The 23,453-nt window shown below is 40.5% G+C and overlaps 2 protein-coding genes across 2 annotated transcripts; one reads left to right on the top strand and one right to left on the bottom strand.

Annotated features, from left to right (window-relative positions):
- Positions 1-6,110: 6,110 nt before the first annotated feature.
- ZCCHC10 (zinc finger CCHC-type containing 10) lies at positions 6,111-10,219 on the bottom strand. Its single transcript, XM_078624589.1, has 5 exons — positions 10,179-10,219; positions 9,513-9,674; positions 7,686-7,727; positions 6,986-6,988; positions 6,111-6,351 (listed from the first exon to the last, which is right to left on the bottom strand). Exons 1-5 carry the CDS (start codon positions 10,217-10,219, stop codon positions 6,111-6,113), a joined length of 489 nt encoding a protein of 162 aa, XP_078480715.1.
- An 843-nt stretch (positions 10,220-11,062) lies between these two features.
- Positions 11,063-22,436, top strand: HSPA4 (heat shock protein family A (Hsp70) member 4). Its single transcript, XM_078624588.1, has 19 exons — positions 11,063-11,169; positions 13,169-13,226; positions 13,349-13,489; positions 14,289-14,411; positions 15,154-15,253; positions 15,573-15,706; positions 15,822-16,066; positions 16,314-16,390; positions 16,542-16,693; positions 16,832-16,938; positions 17,665-17,798; positions 17,967-18,148; positions 18,488-18,568; positions 19,392-19,547; positions 19,840-19,965; positions 20,087-20,194; positions 20,360-20,479; positions 20,564-20,725; positions 22,239-22,436. Exons 1-19 carry the CDS (start codon positions 11,063-11,065, stop codon positions 22,434-22,436), a joined length of 2,511 nt encoding a protein of 836 aa, XP_078480714.1.
- Positions 22,437-23,453: the final 1,017 nt, after the last annotated feature.

Here is a 23,453-nt window from a genome sequence, read left to right on the forward strand (position 1 = left end):
CGTATATCGAGTAAAAAGCGGAATGAGATCATTTTGTCGCTGGTTCATGTTATTACTCCAGGAGAGAAGTGACTTGTAGGTAAGGGCTGCTAGCTAAGTTCAGTACTAGTCAGCAGGTACCACAGACAGTCGGACTGGATGCATGGACGGCAGCAAGCGGTGCTGCCTTCAGAGCTGTCGTACATATTTACCGCCAGCAACCTGAACATGTAAACATGGCAGGAAACTTCAAATCTAGTCGATACGGATAAACGATATGTACCTAACCTAAAACAAAACAACAATGTTCGTGGGTGAGGCCGTTACGATTACCGGATATAAAATCATAAGCGAGAAATTTACAATGTAACGAGCCATTGTCTTTAAAAGTGGCAGCACGGCCATTTATTAACCGGATGATAATTCCCACTTTCTTAAATGCAACATTTCAATGACGCACAGGCTGTTCGGAGTTGACGTTCAGGATATTAAAACAAATTCGGGTCGTTTGGTGATATTCTATTAAATACATCATCCAATCAGTCAGCTTTCGTCTAATATGCTAGATAGTCAAAATGACCGTCAGAGAACGCCTGGGTTTGACAATAAAGATCCTTTAAGTAATCTTGTAAGAAAAGTTTACATTTTTGGAAAAAAAAAGTTTTTTCTGCTTGAACTAAACTTTCCGAATTGGAACTGGGTCATACAAGTGACAAGTTGCACTGCTGTTGACTCTGGGGGTTGCGGGGGGCTACTTGCAATTGGCTGCAAGGTGAATTTTCTACCACCAGGCCACATCTTCAGCTGTGTACCTTAGGGCAGGGGCGTCCAAACCGGTGTTCTGTCGATTTTTGCTTTTCTGTCGGATTTTGCTTTTGACTGCTCATTTCGTGTATTTTCAACCACCACTCACCTCCCTGGCCATATGTAAATAATACCAGTGCATTTACAAGTATAAAAAATATGCACAACCGAACCGAAATGAGCAGTCAAAGCAAAATCTGACAGTGTGCACATGATCTATCAAAAACTGCTATCTTGAAGAAACTGACTTACACACAAATTATCGTCTTGGCCGAATTTTCTTTAACGATTGCATGAGCTGTGAAGGTAAGAGTACACGCAATTAAGTGTGTCATTCTGTGAACTTTGCATTAAAAAGTAAAACATTCCGTCTTGCCTGTTTCGACCAAATGCAATATGACCTAGAGTGTCGGTGACGTGTTACAGCGCATGCGCAGAGTCAGGACATAGCAAATCTCGACGGAAAGCAAAAATCGACAGAACACCGGTCCTCAAGGGCCGCCTGTCCTGCAGCAGGGTGACATCTAAAACTTACAGGATAGGTGGCCCTTGAGGACCGGTTTGGAAACCACTGCCTTAGGGGGTTTCAGGCTTTCAGCACATGACACCCTTCACTGAGGCCCATCGTAGATTAATCGGGCTTGGGCATGTGTGTCCTGGGGTTCACTGTTCACCTTAGCAGCCTAAGTGATGTCTCTCCTCCAATGGCTGGTCCTCTCAGCCATTGGCTGTTTGGTTTGATGACTCTTCTGTGGGCCCATGCCCTGACTTCATATCTCCCTGCGGAGCTTTGATGCAGACTTAACTGCAAAACCCCTGTGCCAGAGGCACAGGTCCAGGTTAGATTAGATCAAACTTTATTCATCCTTTGGGAGTTCCCTCAAGAAATTGAGGGTCAGTTGGTGATGGGTTTTCCTTTAGTTTGTCCCCTTCTTGGATGAGAGATGGAGCTTGCGGAAGAAGTACATGTTTATTTTGTGGATGGGCGTTGGTGGATATTCGTGTGCGGTCAAGTTCAGTTGCCAAGTATCTGAGCACTTTATTGTGACACGTAACCCTTTGCCAGGTAGACTTGTTCCCAAGCCGAAGCTTCCTCTACCTTTTTGGATGTGAATGTAGCCTGGTACATTTCAGATTTTGCACACACTTCCTGTTGTCAATGTACAAGTGACCCTTACTACCAAGTACCACATATTGACATATTGATATTGGTACCACATATTCAGCCTAACATGGGCACATTTATATTAGTTAGTCAGGGTAGAGCTGCTGAGACTCCTTGGAAGTCAGAGTCACTTCCTAACAATGCTTACTGACCTCTGTAGGCGATGGTAAGGCCACACGAATTGGGGGAGTAAGCTGAAATACCAGAGCTTCAGCTTCCCTGATAAAGCAGTGTTGTTTATTTGCTTTATTTGTTGATAGTCTCTCACATTGTACCACTTGGCTTGATGGGCTCTTTGAAGACTGCTGGCAAGGGTTTATTGAAAACCATGTGCAGATCTTTCTATTCCTTCTTGGCAGTTTGTATCTGGTGCCAGATGGAGCTAACATGCTCCAGGCATCCTGAGAAGCCACAAACCCTGGCTTTCTGCGTCGATATGTCAACAAGTTGTTTCCTTTGCAGGAACAATGTTGTCCTTTTGGTCAGTACACTATAAAAGATCTTTCCTTCTATGGTGAGAAGGGTCATCTGGTGAAACGCACTCATCGAAGATGAGTTCTTTGGCCTCCCACTCTTCTCCATGCCTTAGGAATGGTTCCTTAAGGCCATGCCACCTTCATCAGCCTCCGGAGGTGTTTCAAGACTCCATGAGTGTTTGTAGAGCCTGTATGAAATACCGTTGGGTTTGGGAGCTGATACTGATTTTGTCTGTTTTACTGTCCACTCCACCTCACTCTCTCTGCAAGGTCTTGTGTTCATTTGGTGCTCAGGATGGTGGAATGGTGGCATGTCATTCAGGATGGTTACTGGCTCATGCCTAAGTCTTGCTCAGGTGCTCCTGGAGATCTTGTATAGGTGGTCTGAAGCTCCCCCTCTTCTGTCAAAAATGCCCTTGACAAAGTGTACAGATAGCTATGGAAGCGAGTTCACGTAGTTGCCTGTTATGTGAATGAAAATAATATTGGGAATTTCATCAAAAAGGATCAGCAAGAGTGTACATATTTGATTGATTCTAAATTGGGTTCTGTGGTGGATGGATGATTGTAAGTTTGATGATTACGATCACAAACTATAGAACTACATATTTCAATCTTCAAACTTGAAGAACATCATCTGTTAGGATTAGGTTTATTTTCTAGAAAGGAATTACAATTCCATGGCTTCAGAGTAATTTATTATTTAACTTTTATTCATTAGAAAGAACTCTGATCCTGACATGTTCTGCTAATTTTGTAAGTTGTAACATTAATAGAGGAAAGTCAGACATGTTTTTACACAAAGACAGAACAGTTGACATTGACTTCATTTATGGGGTCCAGCCCCTTTCAAGGGCCATAAAGGCGTTAGGTCTTGAGGGTTATAATGGTTGAGGCTTGTTTAAAAGCTCTGAGTCACTATGTGTACATATGTGTGTTTCATTTGTGTGTTTGTCTGTACAGCAGTGCACATCACTTCAGAGAGACAAGACCTGTGGACCCATTGAGATTTGGGGGGATGGAGGGGGGGCTGTGTATCGATTTCTTTGTTTTATTCTATTTTTTTCTTTCCATTTTCGTATTTGACAACACTCTATATTGCTGCCAGTGTTCCTGGTAGTATTGCTATTGTTATTTATTATTTGTTATGTTACACTGCTGTTCTATTTTCTTTGTTGCTGTTGCTATTAATGTTTGCCACATCTGTTGTTTATTTCTTCCAAACTAAATGGAAAAAACAATAAAAAATAGATCACACACACCAAAAAAAAGAATAGTTAAGCTCCTCCCTCTCATCAGGTTGCTATTAAATCAGTACAGGCAGCTCTAGCTGTGTCCCAGCCATTTAGACATAAACTGGAATAACTTTGAGGGAAATAAACAGAATGCTAAAAATGTATGTCATTCCAGACAAAATCACGTCTTCTCTTTTTCATCTTCGGGGGTCCTTGATCTCGATCACTGCTGATCAATCCTGAGTCTGAGCTGTCTGAGACGGAAGAGGAGGAGGAAGAAGAGGTGGAAGAGCTGTCATCATTGCTGTCACTGCTGCTGTCGCTGTCATCCGAAGAGGAGCTGGAGAAGTCACTGCTGTCTGATGAGTCACCGGAGGACTCATCTCCACCACTGCTGCTGTCACTGGAGTCCAAGAGGACCTTAAGTGACTCTGTTTTTTTCTTCACAGTCTTTCTTTGTTGCTCCTCAAGCCTCCTTTGTTCGTCCTCGATCTTTCTTTGTTGCACCTCGATCTTTCTTTGTTGCTCTTTGATCTTCTTTTGTTGCTCCTCGATCTTTCTGTTTTGCTTCTTCCTTTGTTGTTCCTTGAGCCTCCATTGTTGCTTCACAAGCTTCCTTTGTTGCTCCTCAGTCTTTCTTATTTCTTGCCATGCTATATTCAGTGCTTCTTTTGCAGCAAGTTCTGCAGCTGCTTGGGCCGTTTCGGCCACGATGCTCCTGGTTACGGAGCATTGCCTATCCCTTGTTTCAGAGGCGTTCTGGTGCACGGCTCTTGCTGAGCCTGATAGAGAGCTGGTGCCATATACAGGTTGGGTGTATTCCTGTGTCAGTAGTTGGTGCGTTTCATCGAACTCGCTGTTCAATTCTGACTTGCATTTGGATATTTTCAGGAAGTCTTTGGCGGCAGCCTCGCAAGTATCACCTTTGTGTGAAAACTCAGCAGATGATCTGCCTTGTATTCTTACTTCATCATAAATTTGGACTATTTCATTTTTTTGCTCTTCAACGTCATTTGCCATGACATCCAACTCAGTTTCTGATATGTTGTTCTTCAACTGGTTTTTATGTGCTCTGAGTTGATGTCTCCAGTGATCACACAGCCTGAGCAGTGCTAACTTCCATTCAGCCAATTCCTTGATAAGTACTTTCATTATAGGCATAGGTCGTTCTGAGGGATCTGGTGCTGTTGACTTATCTGTTAGCGCTTCAGCTTTATCCACCATGCTCGGTTGAGGCTGTGGAAGCTCGATGAATTGCTCTGATCCAGTAAGGTCGATTAGTTTATCCTCCATATTATACCGATACAGCAGAAGTGCAGCTATTTATTTCTTGTGTTCAATCGTCTTCTTCAGCCTCGTCTTTATGTGTCTATGAACTGCCCTTTGATTCTTTGATGTCCGTCTTGTCCTTTGATGATCCTTTGAAGTCACTGGGAGTGTGATGGAACTTGGTTTAGGTGAACTGTAGCATCCCCGCCGAAAGATGGTATGAGTCTTTATCTGATGAATCGTTTTATTAATTTTCTTCACTGACAATACACCTTCAATTGACTGAAAGAAACATTCACATAGTTAGCTTGAAAAGAATTGCACTGATACCTAAACTAAGCAGAGGAACCAACTGAACCTGTAAAATAGTGCAACGTGTAACATGAAATCCAAACTAACCTTTTGCCTCTTTGGGTGGTGGGGCTTGGCCTGTGTGTTGAAAATCTGTAAAAGGTACAAATAAACCTTGCCATCATTCCCATTTCTCTACCTTCATTCTCGCTTCCTTTCCCTCAGTTGCCCTCCTTTGTTCAACTTTCAACAAATCATTGTCATGGTAATGTGACTGACTTCCATCAAAGCTGGCAGTTCCAAAGTAAAAGCAATTTCAAAATAAAAGGCAAGTGCATCTGGGTTTGTTACATTATTCATTAGATTAAAGCGAATGTGTTGAAATGTTCTCAGCTAATGTGTTATTTATCATTGTGTTTTAGAACAATGAAATATTTTGCTATTTCAAATATGCTATGGGCTTATTTTCCAGCAAGCAACAACAATTCCATGGCTTCAAAATGATTTAACAAACATTTATTCAGGAAAAAGAACTCGAATCAAGACATGATCTGTTAAAGTTGTTTGCTGTGCAGAATGACTATATATGTTGGTACAAAATTATGAGCTTGGTGACACACAAGATGCTGCAGATGATATTTCAAATAATAATCTCAGCAGGATCACAATCAAACAAAAACACATTAACAGGGGAAAGCAGGACCTGTTTGTAAACAAAGACAAAATAGTTAAGCTCCTCCCTCTCATCCTGCCACTACGAAATAAGTACAAGCAGCTCGAGCTGTGCCCCATCCGTTCAGACCTAAACTGGAATAATGTTGAGGGAAATAAACAGATTGCTAAAAATGTAAATTCCGAAAAAACATCAGTTATTGCAGCTTTTTTCTAAATTCATTTCCTCTTCTTCTTCTTCTTCTTTGGGGGTCCTTGATCTGAATCACTGCTGCTTCCTGAGTCTGAGCTATCTGAGGATGAAGAGGAGGAGGAAGAAGAGGAGGAAGAGCTGTCATCATTGTTGTCACGGCTACTGTTGCTGTCATTAGAAGAGGAGCTGGAGGAGTCACTGCTGTCTGATGATGAGTCACTGGAGGACTCATCTCCATCACTGCTGCTGTCACTGGAGTCTTTAGCCCTGAGAGCACGAGGCACAAAAGAAAAACTCAATACAGGAAGTAGAAACGCAAGGAACACCAACACACACACACAGTTATTGTCATTACCTTAACCAGGAAACTATTCCCGGAAGTTACCTTAACCAGGAAACTATTCCCGGAAGAAGTAATCTGATCATTTCGTCAACAATTTTGTATTTACTGTTCAGTGTTCATAATGTATGTAATGTTCTTTGGACCTGCTGGGAGATACATTAATTTGAGGCCTGTAGATCCTCATGATGTAAGAAAAGTTCAGGCAGTTCACATGTCAATCACACCCTTGCTGAAAGACACACACCGACCCCCCTCCCACAGTTGAGGAAATACTATTTTTACTGATGATTGACATGTGACTCTCATAGATTATGTAACACGTTCTCCCCGTGTTGACTTCACCACTTCTGAGGACAGCTGGGCTCTAGCTTAAAATATGATTTGAAGTCATGTAAAAGCGCTTCATTAGAGAAGAGTAGCAACCCAAACAGATGCCACCATCCTGCAATTTCCTGAGGAATCTCCCACATTAAATTCTAAGTTCTATCCAATCTAATCAGTCATGAAAGGATGGTGACTCAAAGTGATCATATGGATTTCTTTTTTTTTTTTAAATACCTCCTCTGGCGAGGTTCCAAGTGAGCTGAGACTGTACTAAATTTCGTAAATTTCTCCACTGTGAGACTAATAAAGGTTTATATTATCTTATCTTATCTCTTAAACGTGCCGCTTCGGAGTTGCAGCCCCTGTTTGGTCACTAGCAAGAGAGCTGCCCCAAGCGCTACCTTAATCCCAGCAATCTACTGACAGTTTTACTGGTGATAGTGAAACAGTTTGTTCAGTACATCCAATGTGGTCCGTCAATGAAGTCCAGGCATTTTTGGCTGGTTAGAAAGTTTATTACAAGGGCTGGATGGACTGAAGGAGCAGAGGTCTGAGTCTGCCATCGTTTGCTCCTGCTCTGTCTGTGGCAAAAATCCCCAAACTGAGCAATTTCACCATCTCCACCATGTCCTACATCGTTTGCGTTTGTAACATACATAAAATGCCGTCACAGCAGTTTCACCGCTATGATGTTAGTGCGCCCTTCGTGGAGGTACTAATAACTTTGCAGTCACTCAATCATTCTCAATCTCAATATATCAAACTTTCGTTTAAGAACATTGCTGTTTCATTTAAGAACACTGTTGTACAGAGGCTGCAGGTTGTGGTGCTGTACTGGAGTGAACATTTTGTCCATTGACATGAAGTAGGATTGACAAAATATTCAGAACACCTCTCAAGAGTCCAGAATTAAGAATTAACACATGTTGCTTACTTTTTTTTAAATTTCTTCTCACTGGAGTCTTCTCTTCCTGGCCTGCAGAAAGAAAAAAACATTTGACAATTAACAGAGTGAACTAGGCTTCTACTCAGTTGTTTTGGTTCCTATCTCTGTGTCAGCATTTAAGAAACATGTTTTGGCTATACAAATATTTTTAATAAAATCTGTATTGAAACTATAACAGCAATAGCATCATACGAGCAGATGCTAGCAAGAATTAATAATGATGGGGGAGAAGAGAGGGCGGCCATAAGAATCTTCTTTACTATGGGCTGCTAAGAACAACAGGACATGAATTGAGGAGATGTTATAGCTGTGACTAAATTCCCTGTTTATTAGGTTCCAACATAAGTGTGTCAATTATTAACAGATATTACATAACAGAATATTCCTTTGTGTTCTTCAAGCACTGACATTATTTTGTTTTTCTACACAATATGGCGCATTTATCATATTGTCCTCTAGATGGCAATAATTTCAAACTGGAGCTGAGTAAGACATTATTCAGCTTAAACCGGTCAGCCTATCCTACAGGTTTTAGATGTCACCCTGCTCCTACCTCACAGAATCTTTGACACACACCACACCACCCACACACCCACAAAACATAGTTTTCAAAAGAACAATGGATGAATCTATAGCCTGTGTACGAAAGACACCCATGACTGCTGAGGTTTGTCTCCTTATTATTTCTGCCCCAACAGGTGAAAACAAGGACAATTTAGAGTTACAATAATGGGTGTGGAAAAAGAAAAAAAACAATGCTGTAGTGTAAAACATGACTGTAAATATAGTAATAAAGGATTTTAAGCTACTCAGACATGTTTTAATTATTTCCTATTTCCTAGCAGATCGCTTCACTCCTCCATAACTACGTAGGCTTAGATGTCTCATTTTACTCATGACTATTCTCCTTTTTGGTGCCAAAAGGCTGGAACAGGCTGCCGCTTCTATAAGTACAGGAGAATAGTCATGCTTTGACAAAAACCTAAAATCTTTCAGGTCACATGTGGACTATTCTTGATCTAACCTAACCTGATCTGACCTACTCATCTAACTCATACATCCTCTAAAAAAACTTCAACAAAAGGTACTTCTCAGTTGTGAACATCAGTTTGAATAATAGTGTGACAGCCCTGCCATCAAACTGGGATTGCCATGTGAACCAGGGAAGAACCTGATGGCAATACCAGACAGATCTCCAGCCCCTGCGCTCAGGGTTATTGGAAGGCATCATCTGGGCACCATCTACTGCCTCATCCCTACCATTCTGTCTTGTTTCTTATTGTTTTGTTTCTCAGCAATACACTATATGTCCATACACCCACATGCAAACCACGGACACCACACCTTAGACAAAGTCAAAGTCAACTTTACGGTCAAATATACTGTATATGCATGATATACAGCATAGATGAAATAACAGACCTCTCAACAAACGGTACAAAAAAGTACAAATAGTACATAAATTAACTACTAACTGTAATATAAATAGTGTAATAAGTTAAGAACTGACTTGATAGTACAAATAGTATGTATGTATGATTATTATTATTATTATTATTAATCTATTACCAATATCCTGTAATATGTTTGCATGTTGCAACCTATACCAATTTTGTTACAGTGTACAAACCACATTGTGCCAAACAGTGTGCACTTAATGAAGTATTGCAATCTGAAGAATATTCTTGTCTTTCTTGGCCATCCAGATTCCATCTCAGATTTATGTTTTAATGATTAATTTATGTTTTGAAGAACCAAGCAGAATCTGCCAGAGCCTGCCTTTCTGTCAGAAGTGATGTGATGGAGTTGCCTTACCCAGCAATGCTAATTGGAGTCTTTTCATTTTCCTTAAGTTTCTTTTTCATCTCGACTGTTCTTGACGGTCTGTGGACATATTTCCGCTTCCCAGTGCATTCATAGGTCCAGTGTCCCATCTCCAAACATTTCTGGCAACGCACGTTTTGTTTGTTTGCCTCTCTGTAGGACGTAAACCAGGAAATAAATAACTCTGCATTCCAGGAAAAACATACAGTTGAATGAAATATGACAAAGCATGTTTAGACCGGTTAAACTGTTAAAGATTCTTGCTTACATCGTATAGTAAAAAACATACATACTACTGAGCATCACAGTCATGTGTTGAGGTTGGTAGCTGCAAATAGTACTTTAAGGACCTTAATACATAACATTGTGATGGGTGATAGCTTGCTATCATAGGAAGTTGGGCAGAACAGCATCTGCAGAATATTTGGAAAATGTGTTTTATACTACAACGACAAATCATTAGCGGTTTTAAAAATAATTCTGAGAGAAACCCCGCGACGCATGTCCACTGTGAAGCGTTCGGAATACCCCCTTTCCTCAACTATAAAACTCGACTGTCGCAAGCCAGGTGGCTTTAGTGTTTAATAAAAAACATGCCTACCTACGCATACCTATGAAAATAATTTAGAATAATCAATCATTCAAAAGAATACTTACGCTTGCCTCCTAGCTATTATTCGATGCATGGGAGTCGCCATGTTTAGGGTTACTTTTTCTTCTTCGTTGACAAAAAAAAGCAGCCGGTACTTTCTGCCAGCAGCGCCCCCGCGTGTAGACCATTGTCTCTGCAGTCAACCTCATGGTGTTTATTATATTTAATATTTTATGCTTTAAAAATGAAAAATGATTGAAATGGAATAAACTTTTTTATGCCTTATTTCTAATCTTCCTATCATCGTTCCTCAAGTGGTTGTATGGATATTGCTGACCGTATATACTAGCTCATAAAGTTCTAAATGAGGAAATTGTTTTGATGCGTTTAAAAGTGTTCACAGCAAACACAATCTTCAATCAATCTCGAATACAGAGGAAAACTACAAGCCATCACAATTTGATGTGATCTGATATGATTTAGCTAGAATTAGGCATTGTAAAACGCATATTTTCAAGTCTCATGAGAAGCCTATTCATTTATATGCTTGCCTGTATGACAATCATATATTCCTTCAATTCAACTAAGATCCCACGTCTATAAATGGCTACATTATTTTCCCGAAAAAGACCGTCTGTTTGAGATAGATCCACACAAATGTAGAAAGATCCAGATATATCTAGAAGGTTTTAAATCTCGCGATGACTCCCGACGAGAAGTCAGTTCTCCCACCTTGCGACTTCAGCCTGCTGCTGCCAGCAGATCAGACACCGGCTAACGGTCGGCGCTGTGGATTATGACGAGAAGTACCCTTACTTAGCATACGTAACAGAGCGACACCGTTACTTCATCTCACTTTACACTATTTTAAAGCCGTAGTTGTACGCGTGCCCAAGTCTCATTGTGTACAGTGGCATAGCTAGCTAGAAAACAACTGTTACAGTTGAAGATGTCAGTGGTGGGATTTGACTTGGGATTTCAAAGCTGCTATGTTGCTGTCGCCCGAGCTGGTGGAATTGAGACCATCGCCAATGAGTACAGCGACAGATGCACACCGTAAGTACATAAAACCATATCTAAGTTAGCAGGCGGCACTATTGTGTGTCACTTAGTTCACTCGCCGGTGTCAGGGATAATACACGTGAATACGTCAGTTCTGACTTTCTGGTGTTGGCTAAACTTGTGTTTCTATGTATTGTGTTAGCTTATTTATTTCCCTTTGAGTAGTTAGTCAGTAAAACATTAATTGTGGGGTCGCATCTTTGAGCCATTACTTAACTCACACAGCCTAGTCAGACACCAATCGCTGAGCCCATTTGAGCTAGCTAGCCAAGCTTACAGTTGTATTAAACTGTATAGGACGACCACTAGTAGTTACCCGGCAGACACGGGCGGGCGGTGTTGTTTTAGCAGGTCCTGAAGGACCACAGCTCCGAACAACCGGTGTACGCCGCATTGAAAACCGTGCGCTTCCGCTGTGCACACACCTATGACGACAGCAGCCAATTGGTTGTTGGAATATTCTAGCAATGCTTCGAAATTTCAAGACAATTTGAAGCGATCTGACCTTTTAACGTCCGCATTGTACGTTTCCTGATATTATTAGATTATTTATAATAAATGCTGTTTATTATGACTTTTATCACTATCTTTGTTATAATTGTTTGTCGACATTGTCAGATTGACACACTTAAACGTTGTCAGTTTAAAATCTCAACATGAAACAACATGCCTCTTGGCAGGGCAGCTTTCCATTTTTGTCTTTGCTTTCTATTTAGTATCTTAGTTTTTGTTTTATTACAGAAATGTATTGAGAATATTTAACATAACTTGTTGCATTTCTTTTACACATATATGATTAAAACTAGTTATTACAGAAGCATTAATTCTACTTATTGGATTAATCAATGGATGCAAAGATTCTCCTTTTGATGAGAATGATTTATCAAAAGAGGTTTCCCAAAAGGAATAGGTTTATAAATATTCTGCATTTGTTTTGACATGTGTACATGGTGACATTTTGAACTACAAAGATGAAAAAAAAGGTCTTAAAAAGGTTTCCTTCTGACCTTATGTTGGTGTGGTCATGTGGGTGACAAATTCTTGTTCTGACACTGTGGCTCCTGTAAATTGATTTGTTTGGTATCTATGCTGAACTGAAAGCACAATTTAAGAAATTTCTTTTCGAAATTCAATGTGTGAAATTAAAAAAAACGAAGTTGATTACTTTGCAGGCTATTGTACATGTATTATTTTACCTCACTGTATCTTGTGTTTAGTTAATCCAGTACCTGAGAGGTTTGTTGCATTGGCCACTCTATAACATCACAAGTCCTTGGGTGTTGACAGCAACTATAGCTCTGACATCTGTTTTTGTATGGGACAACATTGACAGGCGTGTTGAGATACAAGTGGCCTGACCGCACCACTTCAACATTGTGTTTGCAGCACTGTGTGAGAGATGAGTCATAAACAGGTCAACATGCCACAACCATTCAAGTTCCATGCAAGTGAGTTTAATGAATGTTGTTGAGTGAAAAAGGTTAGAGACCTTTTGGTAATCATACACACAGAACTTAATTTATATTGTATCAATCAATCAAAGCTTATTTGTATAGCACTGTACAACAACATAAAAGAAGACCAAAGTGCTTTACGTCTGAATTGTAAGTAAAATACAGGATAAAATAACTCAGTCAAATATAATTTGAATAAGCATGAGACAATAAAACAATAACGCACAGATAAAAAGACCACCGTTTTTTTAAAGTCTAAAAAGGTGGGTTTTTAAACCTCGACTTAAACAAGGACAGGTCACTGAGAACTCTCAAGTCTAGAGGCAGCGAGTTCCACAGTCGAGGTGCAGCAACGGTAAAAGCGCTATCACCCCACTTTTTGTAACGGGACCTGGGGACGTGTGCGTGTGTGCGCGTGTCTGCTGATGTTGGTAGTACACACATGAAATATACTGAAATGATGACCATGAGTGTTGTTGAAATACCATGTCATGTCATCATGTCATTGTAGCATAACCTTTTCTGTTTGTGGTTTCTAGATCATTTGTGTCTTTTGGACCACGGAATCGAGCCATCGGTGCGGCTGCAAAGAGCCAGGTAAACTCACCTGAGTTACTTTGGTTACAATACTAAGTAGTAAAATTGGAAATAAAATGGAAGCAGCATCAAGATGAATGTCCAGTAATGTATTGTGTTTTTATTGTTTTTGTTTTGTCCAGGTGGTGACAAATTGTAAGAACACAGTGCAGGGCTTCAAGCGATTCCATGGTAGAGCCTTCTCAGATCCCTATGTCCAGAAGGCTAAATCTCATCTGGTGTATGACCTGGCAGAAATGCCCTCTGGATCAACTGGGATTAAAGTAAGAAATGAGTTGCTATTACCAATTATTACATGATTTTATTCATGTTAAATGTATTTGTGCGATGAAAAGAAAATACTTTTGTCAATTAGTAAAGCCCTCAAACATCACTGCTCCTTGTCACACAAGATGTTGACATGAGGAAAATTTTGGATTTCCCTCAACAAAGGAACATAATATTTCGTAATATGCCAGTTATTTCCATACCATAATATCATTCCACAATTCACAAGCGCAGGCTTCCGACAGCTCTCTGTCTGTTGCCTATTGCAGCTTGTCCTGGATGTCTTACACACACCCACGAAGCCACGCTGCTCCTCAACAGGCTTCTGCACGTTTGCCAATCAGACAATTGTGGGTTTTTAGTAAAAGTGGCTTTTTTAGGCCTTTTTTTTAGGAAAATAGGAAGGAAATACTCAGAGGCTGTGTAACCAACCAGTAAGAAATATATTTTAAATTTTGAATAACGAAAGAGGCAGCTCTCAATAATAGATTGAACAAAATTATGATGATACCCGATTTTCATCCTTCTCATTTGTATACAAGCACCATCAAGTTGCATTTAACGTTATTGATTAGTGATGATTTTAACTGGTGAACATCTCCTGTCTGTCTGTTTGGTGACACCTTTTCTTCAGCCACCAGGGAATGAATGGTCTCTATGGGCCCTGTTGAAAGTAGTAAAACATGTCTTAAATATTCTGGATCCATTACGTGCTGTATGCACCAAAAATAACAATAATAAAATAATAATAAGTGCCTTAGCAGTGACCGTCCTCTTATATGTCCTTAACTTTAGGTGATGTACATGGAGGAGGAGAGAGTTTTCAGCATTGAGCAGGTTGCTGGCATGCTGCTGACCAAACTGAAGGAGACTGCTGAAAGCGCAATGAAGAAGCCAGTGGCGGACTGCGTCATCTCTGTAAGTATTTGTGCAGACACGTTTCCTGGCTTCAACATGTGTCAGTCTGCCACTTGTCCACTTACCCAACTCCCAAGTGCACATTAATTATTATTTTATTATTAAGAGAACACACCTTTCCTATGTTTCCTATAAAAGTGTAAGTTCTTAAATAGCAATTAAAGATGTGACTTAATGCTGACATGGTTTTGATATAAGTGACTTACTGTAACAGGACATTTGTACTATGGAAGGAGTGTTGCGTGTGCATTACTTTGAGTGACAGCTCTTGGGTAAAACCATGCCAGCGAATGCTGCTCCCTGAGGCATATAAAGGCATTGCCACCTGTTTATATGACATTTTGAGCTCATATCACTTCACCACATGTTCTGTTTGGAAGAGTTATATCCTCTGCAGCACCTTCTTGGTGAAGAGTGGGAAGTGTGAGTTCCTTAGCTTTATATGAATTCACCAGTGGCATCTGTTATGTAATGTTACACACAGAGGCGGGCTGTGACTTTCACAACGCCTAAATTCATCGGCTATGTCATCTCTGAAGATGGCTGACATGTTGTTACCATGGCGGATGGTTACAATGGAAGTGTATTTCACAGACATTATGTAGATATGAGGCAGTCAATTGAGTTCAACAAACTGACCCCTCAGGTTGATAAATAAAAAATATGTTTATGTACTTTCTACATAGCAATGATCTTTTCTTTCATATTATTTGTAATCCATCTACTATTTGTCCCTGCCCAGGTTCCCAGCTACTTCACAGATGCAGAGAGAAGATCTATAATGGACGCAGCTCAAATTGCAGGCCTCAACTGTCTACGACTAATGAATGAGACCACTGCAGGTACGCTGTAATACACTGTCACCTTATGCAGGAGGACAACTAACTAAATTCATGCCAAAGCGTTATAAAAGACAAAACCTAATCCATAATTCAGTATTCAGTAAAAGTTGTGCCATAGCTGTAGGTTCATGTAAATACCATGTATGTGTACACATACATGCTGATATATATATTATATCTAAAGTATTTAGTCAGTAATAATGGAGAGAGAAAAGATATGTTCACTTAGGCAGCAGACGGTTTGGGGCTGTACGGTGACAAATACACTGATGCACTGATGAGCTCAAATGTGATGCTGTACCTTTGTTGTTTGTTGCAGTGACTTTGGCCTATGGCATCTACAAGCAGGACCTTCCGGCTCCAGAGGAGAAACCCAGGATTGTGGTATTTGTGGACGTTGGTCACTCCGGTTACCAGGTGTCAATTTGTGCCTTCAACAAAGGGAAACTTAAAGTGAGTGATAAATAATGAGTGGCCAGTAGCGACAAGCTAATTTCTTGTTCTCAGAGGAGATTTGCAGTTCTGTTCTCACTTCAGACATTCACTGCGCATCCTCTTCCACCACCAGGTCTTGGCTACAGCGTTTGACTCAGAGCTTGGTGGAAAGGACTTCGACGACATCCTGGTGAGCTTCTTCTGTGAAGAGTTCAGGAAGAAGTACAAGCTTGATGTCAAGTCCAAGCCTCGGGCACTGGTGCGGCTCTACCAGGAGTGTGAGAAGCTCAAGAAGCTAATGAGTGCTAACTCCTCCGACCTGCCCCTCAACATTGAGTGCTTCATAAACGACATTGATGTTTCAAGTAAACTTAATAGGTGAGGTCATAACAAGCAAATGAACAAATCAGAGTTGCAGTATTTTTCAGGGGATGACCATTTTTTTCTGTTTTAGATTAACCAGGAATAAAAATACTTAACACTTGACTAACGATAGGAAACTTAGTGTTCTTTGGACTTGTAATAATGACCTCCACCAAGGAGGTTATTAAAATGAATCACGCCTTGTAATGCCCAGTGTCCATTGAACCTAAGAATAATCTGTGGGCCTGTGTCCACACTGCAGAGGTCAATTTGAGGAGATGTGTGCAGAGCTGCTGGCCAAAGTTGAGGGTCCCCTGCGCAGCGTCATGGAACAAGCCAGTGAGTAAATACTGTGTGACTTCAGTAGCGGCTGCATGAGACAAATCAGCATGTGCAGTCATATGTGTATGAAACAATTCACATCATTTCCCAAATACACATGTGGTTTTAAGATAAAGTGAAGATCAGACTTGTTTCAACCATCATGCAGAGCTGAAGAAAGAAGATGTCTATGCTGTGGAGATTGTGGGCGGGGCATCCAGAATCCCAGCCATCAAAGAGCGAATCAGCAAATTCTTCGGCAAAGAGCTGAGCACCACACTGAATGCAGACGAAGCTGTAGCCAGAGGCTGTGCACTGCAGGTACAAAACCTTAGTTCCAGTGCTGTTTCTATGTAGTGACGGATAATGAACATCCTTCAGACATACTCGGGTTCTGTATCGATGAACAGCTGTTCTGTCTAGACTAGTGTAAATCTTGTACTTTCCGCCCCTACACAGTGTGCCATCCTGTCACCAGCATTCAAGGTCCGAGAGTTCTCCATCACTGATGTCGTCCCCTACTCCATCTCTCTTAGATGGAATTCAGCAGCAGAGGAAGGACTGAGGTATGATCGTTAAGGAAGTTCAGGAAAATGTAGTTAGGATCTTTAAGTCTTTGAAGTTAATGTTGAGAAATAATCACAGGTAGAGCATAGTAGTTTCCCTTGACAGGAAAACCAGACTTGTGAAAGGTCTGTAAAATACGAACACCAAAGGAATGTGTATGTAAATGTAATTTTCATCTGAAGCTGCATGTAGTTAACAGAATAGAATGGTTTATTGATCTGTACAAGTCACAAGTACATAGGAATTTTTGTGTGTGTCCCTGTATCAGTAGTAACAACCTAACAATTATGACAGTCTCATCAAAGGTCATGCAAGACAAACGTGCATTAAAAGAATAAGCTCAAAATAGATTGATGGTATCTGAATATATACAAATGGACATTGAGTGTGTTACAACTACACATTATGTCTAAACAATGAGATAAATGGGAGATAAATGCCATAATGAAAATAGAAATGTACACATAAAAATGGAATAGTTATGTTATATAATATATACACCATAGGTATGTTCTAAAACTTCACAGGTTGAATCTGTCCTGTGTCATTCTTGTCCTGTTAAATTTTCTGCTCTGAAGCCTAAGATTTAGGCTGCACATCATCTGCTGCAGGCTCTGTGAGTGAGTCTGCTCCTACACTCTGCCGATGACAGTTTCCACATGAATGTAAAACCATGAGAATCCAACTCTTTAACAGTTTGTCTTTTTTGCTGCGATATTTAACAGTGATTGTGAGGTTTTCCCAAAGAACCACGCGTCGCCCTTCTCCAAAGTGTTGACCTTCTACCGGAAAGAACCTTTTACCCTTGAAGGTTACTACAACAACCCCAAGGAACTGAGCTACCCCAAGACCACTCTAGGTAGAACATCTTCAGGGAAATGTGCCTTTTTACTTTATGTTGGTTAAAATTTGTCGTTAAGCAGTTCAAATGATCGCTACCTTAAAATATTTGGTGTACATTTCCACTGCAAGGCTTATCTGAGATCCCACATTATTGTAACCTTTGACCCTTTCCTTTATGCTACAGGTCAGTTCCTGATCAAGAATGTTGTTCCCCAGGCGTCTGGAGAAAGTGCAAAAATCAAGGTCAAAGTTCGTGTCAACATGCACGGCGTGTTCAGTGTATCCAGCGCCTCACTAGTAGAGGTAGTGAAAGCAGTTGAAGGAGAAGAGCCGATGGAGACAGACCAGGTGGTGAAGGAAGAGGAGGTATGTGTGGTCTGGAGTTAAACCACAGAGTTGGAAAGAGAGAGAGACAGATACTTGTACATTGTTTGACAGACGAGATTTCCAAACAATGTCATAGTTTTGTTTTGTGGATGGCAGTGTGATGAATGACTGCCACAACCAAATGATGGGCAATGTGTCTTATCTTGAGCAAGTCTTTTAAAGAACAAGGGGGGGGAAGTAATGAGCACAAACCAGACAAAAATATATGCTTGATATTTTTCCAGTTATGTTCTTTGAATCTAAATCAAGATTTAGGATAAAACCAGATTGATATTATGTATGTATGTATGTGTCTTTTGTGTTGTTGTTCTGTGTCAGAACAAAATGCAGGTGGATCAGGAGGATCACAAACCAGCTGCAGACAGGGTAGACAAGAAATCAGAGAACGAGGAGATGGAGGTAACTTTTTGTTGGGTGATGAGTTGATAGTACATCCTGTCTGTAGCAAAGTAAACAAACACGCTGCAAAGACATGTGTGGTGGAATGACCAAAAATTCACATCAAGATATTTTTCAAAATTCACCAATTTCACAGAAAATATGATTTTTTCACATGCACTACTGGACACATTTTCTACTGATGAGAGGATTTGCTGCAGTAGATTGTCTCTGATTGGCTGTCACTACTGTCATGAGGAGTGAATACTGTAGAAAAAACATTTGAATGTCCACACTAATATTAATTCAGCTCTGCAGGGACCCACAGAGTGATGGGGTTTACATGGAGGAGGCAAAGTGAAGTGACGGTCAAACCTCCTTCTTCACTATTCCTCATACATATACCTCATACAGCCATACCCCCCAGTTTTGGTGTTACCTAAAGTTAATTCTGACCTTAACCTCAGAGCTGGTGTTGAGATGGTTTTAGTCTCGTGGAAAGTCTTGGAATTATAAAACAGTATATGCCAGGCCTGGAAACATTCTGGCATGTCAAGGAAGTCATGGACGTTTGCTCCAGAAATCCCTGTGTATAACAGTGGATGTGGTGGACTTGAAACTAGACTGGTTAGTCTGAATTCAAATGTGTACAATTTGTTCAATTGTTCAAATTGTTCTCATAGTCATATTGTTTAAATGCCTTATTGTAAAATGAAAAAAGTGGCCTAAAAACAGCATTTGTTTTACCAAAGCAACTTTTTGGACAATATTTCAATAGCAAGATGGATAGCTGCTTTGTCGCTGCAGCACTATTTAACCAGACTAAACTGATTTCCATTTCCAGACTGCGACAGAGGAAGCCAAGCAGGAGAAGAAGAACGACCAGCCACCACAGGCAAAGAAACCTAAAGTGAAGACAAAAACAGTGGAGCTGCCCATAGAGAACAATCTGTACTGGCAGCTGTCCAGTGAACTACTCAATGTATTTGTGGAGAATGAGGTAATGGTCTAAAACCACCGGGCATGTCTCGTATGCACATTTGTTTGAGCAATGTGCTGCTGTTCTGTAATGAAAAACGAAGGAAGTTACTTCATAATTCATGATTGTAATGAAAGCTGGTTCCCCTAGGGACATATTACACCTATAATCCTCTGAAACCACGTCATCTATTGACTTTACTGTTGTGGTCGTCAACATTTTTCTTAACCCATCATTATACTTCCTTGTTTATAATACTGTCAAGTTTAATTTTCGATACATGAGCGTAACCCAATTCCAACTATTCTTCAAGGGTAAGATGATCATGCAGGACAAGCTGGAGAAGGAGAGGAACGATGCAAAGAACAACGTAGAAGAGTATGTGTACGACATGAGGGACAAACTGCACGGCGTCCTGGAGAAGTTTGTGAATGAAGCTGTAAGTACAGATTAAATCTTGACGTTACAAGAAACGCAACTCTTCTCTGTGAATATGACCTCAAACGTACGCATATTGTGTGGAATCCATGTTCTGTCTGTAATATTTGCATAACTTTTAGAACCGTAACGCATTCTCACTGAAACTCGAGGACACAGAGAACTGGCTGTATGAAGATGGAGAGGACCAACAGAAACAAGTTTACATTGACAAACTGGCTGAACTGAAGGTAACAAAGCATATCAATTCTGATTTGACAGACCTGAGGTTTGTGTTCATTTTTTAGGCAGAATATGACGCAGAATCAGAATTCTAAGCTCAGAACATGTTCTCCCATCTATAACTGTGTTTTTGGATGACTCCCTGATTTAACCAGATGTTTTCCCTTCCACAGAATATTGGTCAGCCTATTTTTCAAAGATTCATGGAAGCTGAGGAGAGGCCAAAAGCTTTTGACGAGCTCGGTAGACAAATCCAGATCTACATGAAGATCATCGAAGCTTACAAGACAAAGGTAACTTGGCATTGTCAGCAAGTTGTTCAAGAATTTAAAGGTGATCAGGGTGAGGCAGCAGGGACTGAGTGCTTCTCATGTCAGGATGAGCAGTACGACCATCTGGATGAGCTGGAGGTGACTCGGGTGGACAAACAGGTGAATGACGCCATGATCTGGATGAACAGCAAGATGAACCAGCAGATCAATCAGGACCTCACTCTGGAGCCAGTGGTCAAAGTTGAAGAGATCCAGGCCAAGACAAAGGTACTGAAGGCTGAGGGGTACATGGTACATGGGCTTCTGGCAAAGTTGGAAAGATACATAATTGGGCATCTGGGCGTCGTCCGGCAGAAACAAACATGAGACTATGTCTTAAGTATATCAAGAATTTGACTTATAACACATCACAATATGGCTAATGAAACTCTCTTTCCTATTCTTAGTTCTCACAGGGTTGCTCACAAATCAAACAAACCTAAACCACAGGGCCTAAGAAAATTACTAAAGCCATATATTTTTATATAATAAATTTTCATATAATAGAAAAGAAAAGGGAGGTTTCTGTGCAGCCAGAGGGCTTGGAATGTGAACAGCATGTTTTGCCAGGTGCACAGCAGAATGATGTGTTGTACTCAGCTCAAACCAAGGTCTGCACGGGCATGTCAATTTTACTGCTCCACAATTCGGAGTGTGACCTCGCTGCTCAGACCGCACAAAGAGAGAGCGTTTAATTTTGTTCCAATTTCTTTTTTTCTAATCATTTTGTGAGTTGCAGACAGGAAGTTCCAAACGCAGTGTCCCCCGTTCCTGAAGTTTGAAGTGGTACCTGTCAGTATAAAATACTTTTGATGTTTTTGTAGAACTTAGGTCTTTTTTGATTTTCAATGACTCATACACACAGCACCGTCTTGCCTATGCCTATGTTAAAATACTGTTATGGCGTACTGTATGGATTACGGCGTAATATGTTTATTTATCAACTAAGAGTGAGCACAAGAAAGTCTTGAAGAAAGAAAGTTCCAACCTGCTACTGCAGATGTACAGATATCCCCCAATGTGCAAACCTTGATGTGCCAACCACCCACACCACAAGCAGGAGGATTTACCCTTCCTCTGACTGATGTGGATGTTCATGTGTACTTACGCAAAGCATGCGATCGAAATACAAAAACTCTGTCTGAGCAGGACTGTGATGCTGGTGGCAAGGTGTGTTTATACACTTCCTGTCCTGCATAAATTCAGCGTATGAGAAGTGTTATAAAGCACCACATTCACTGTCTACTCCTACTGTGATTTATTAATGACCGAAAGAAGTACCACAGATGTCATCAGTGGCGTTGACTTGACTTTCATCACATTTTTTGACGCCTTTAAAAAACCTGATGTCATGCAACCCCTCGTGTCCGAAAAATACAACTATTTCAAGTTGTCTTGATGTTCCTGCAGACTATGGGTTGGTAGGCCGGCATGCGTTCAGTGAAGCCATGACCTCTGCGTGCGTGCGCTGTTTTTCATGTAGAAGCACAACATTTGTGAGGTTCTGCCAACAAGCGCCTTGATTGAGAGCCAACATTACGCTGCATCATTTAAAGCCGTTGGCTATAAAAACTCCTTGCCCACACAAACAATCACCTCCAAAACCTCTTAGTTTAGCAACAAAAAAAGTTCTTACTAGAAATATATCAAATTTTGATCACGTTACAAGATCCAGACAAGGAAACCAAGATTATTTCAACCGTCCTTTAACCAGTGTTGTGTTGTTTCTTTTTCTGTGCAGGAGCTTTATTCCTCCTGCAACGCTGTGCTGTCTAAGCCCAAGCCCAAGGTGGAGCCTCCAAAGGAAAAGACTGAGAATGGGCCGGTTAACGGGCAGGAGGGGACGGAGAGCCAGTCGTCCAACAGTGACAAGACCTCATCTGCAGGCATGGAACAAGAGAGGGCAGAGAACAAGCCCCCCGAAATGGACATTGACTAACTGTTCCAGCGGCTACCTTTGAGTTTAGAGTTTAATTATCCTGCTACGCGACCCGATTCTGTTCTTAAGCGATTTTGATGATATGCATCTTCTCTATAGGAGACAAAGATAGCAGCATCCCTATTATTCTTCTTCTGTCATTCTCCACTTGACATTTTCTATGATGAATACAAACGTTATGTCATGTTAATACCTAATGGACTATTCTTGTGGTGTAAAAGTTGTGAGCATGGGATGGCACACAACATTCTTTGTTGCTTTAATGGCTGTTTGTGTTAAAGATTGTTTTATTCAGCACTTCCTGGGCACATGTAGGAATGTCAGATGATGGAGGGGTTCTGCAGAAGGAAGTAATTCCCAGGCATATGACAACAATACTTTTCATGGTTCAGGAAAAAAAAATGTATCTAAATAGATTAAATAGATTCAGTGACACTTGTAAACATGGTTAGTTTGAAGATTGCCATGGCAAATAGTGCATTTTCTTCCACAATAGCTACTTTAAACTGGTGGATTAGGATGTATTTAGTTTGAAAGGAATCTTTGATACTTAACTGTAAGCTCAAAAACCTACTACAAGTTACTGTCATGCAGTATACCATTGTTCGGTTCTTCTCATTCAAAAGCAGTGGTGCATTGGTTGTTCTCTGTTAGCCTTTTTTTCTACTTCACAGTGTGAATGCTGGTCCAACAAATCACCTTTATGACTGATTTTGTTGCCACATAACTGAAAAAAGCAAAAATAAATCCGGACAAAACCATTTTGTTTTAGAAATGCCTTTTTTGGGGTGGTGGGGTCATGAAGGTTCTGATATAAACAGCAACAGTGACATAACATCAATGCAGCTACATGACAGAAATTATATTGTATGTCATATATGTACGATATACATTAAAGTTAAAAAAGCATTGATATTCGTATGATAATTCGATAATAAATAAATATATTCAATTAGTGCTTCATAAGTCTTGGTCACGTGACTTTTTGGGCTTTCAACAATCGTAGGGCTGGGCGAT

Source organism: Lampetra planeri, unplaced genomic scaffold (assembly GCF_965212315.1).
Source record: "Lampetra planeri unplaced genomic scaffold, kcLamPlan1.2.h2 scaffold_850, whole genome shotgun sequence".
Classification (NCBI taxonomy): Eukaryota; Metazoa; Chordata; class Hyperoartia; order Petromyzontiformes; family Petromyzontidae; genus Lampetra; species Lampetra planeri.

Coding starts and splice junctions, on each gene's coding strand:
- ZCCHC10 (XM_078624589.1), bottom strand. CDS start 10,219: ATGGCGACTCCCATGCATCGAATAATAGCTAGGAGGCAAGC. Junction 9,675..10,178: donor ATAATAGCTAGGAGGCAAGC/GTAAGTATTCTT, acceptor TACGTCCTACAG/AGAGGCAAACAAACAAAACG. Junction 7,728..9,512: donor ACTCCAATTAGCATTGCTGG/GTAAGGCAACTC, acceptor TTCTTTCTGCAG/GCCAGGAAGAGAAGACTCCA.
- HSPA4 (XM_078624588.1), top strand. CDS start 11,063: ATGTCAGTGGTGGGATTTGACTTGGGATTTCAAAGCTGCTATGTTGCT. Junction 11,170..13,168: donor TACAGCGACAGATGCACACC/GTAAGTACATAA, acceptor TGTGGTTTCTAG/ATCATTTGTGTCTTTTGGAC. Junction 18,569..19,391: donor CAGAGAACGAGGAGATGGAG/GTAACTTTTTGT, acceptor TTCCATTTCCAG/ACTGCGACAGAGGAAGCCAA.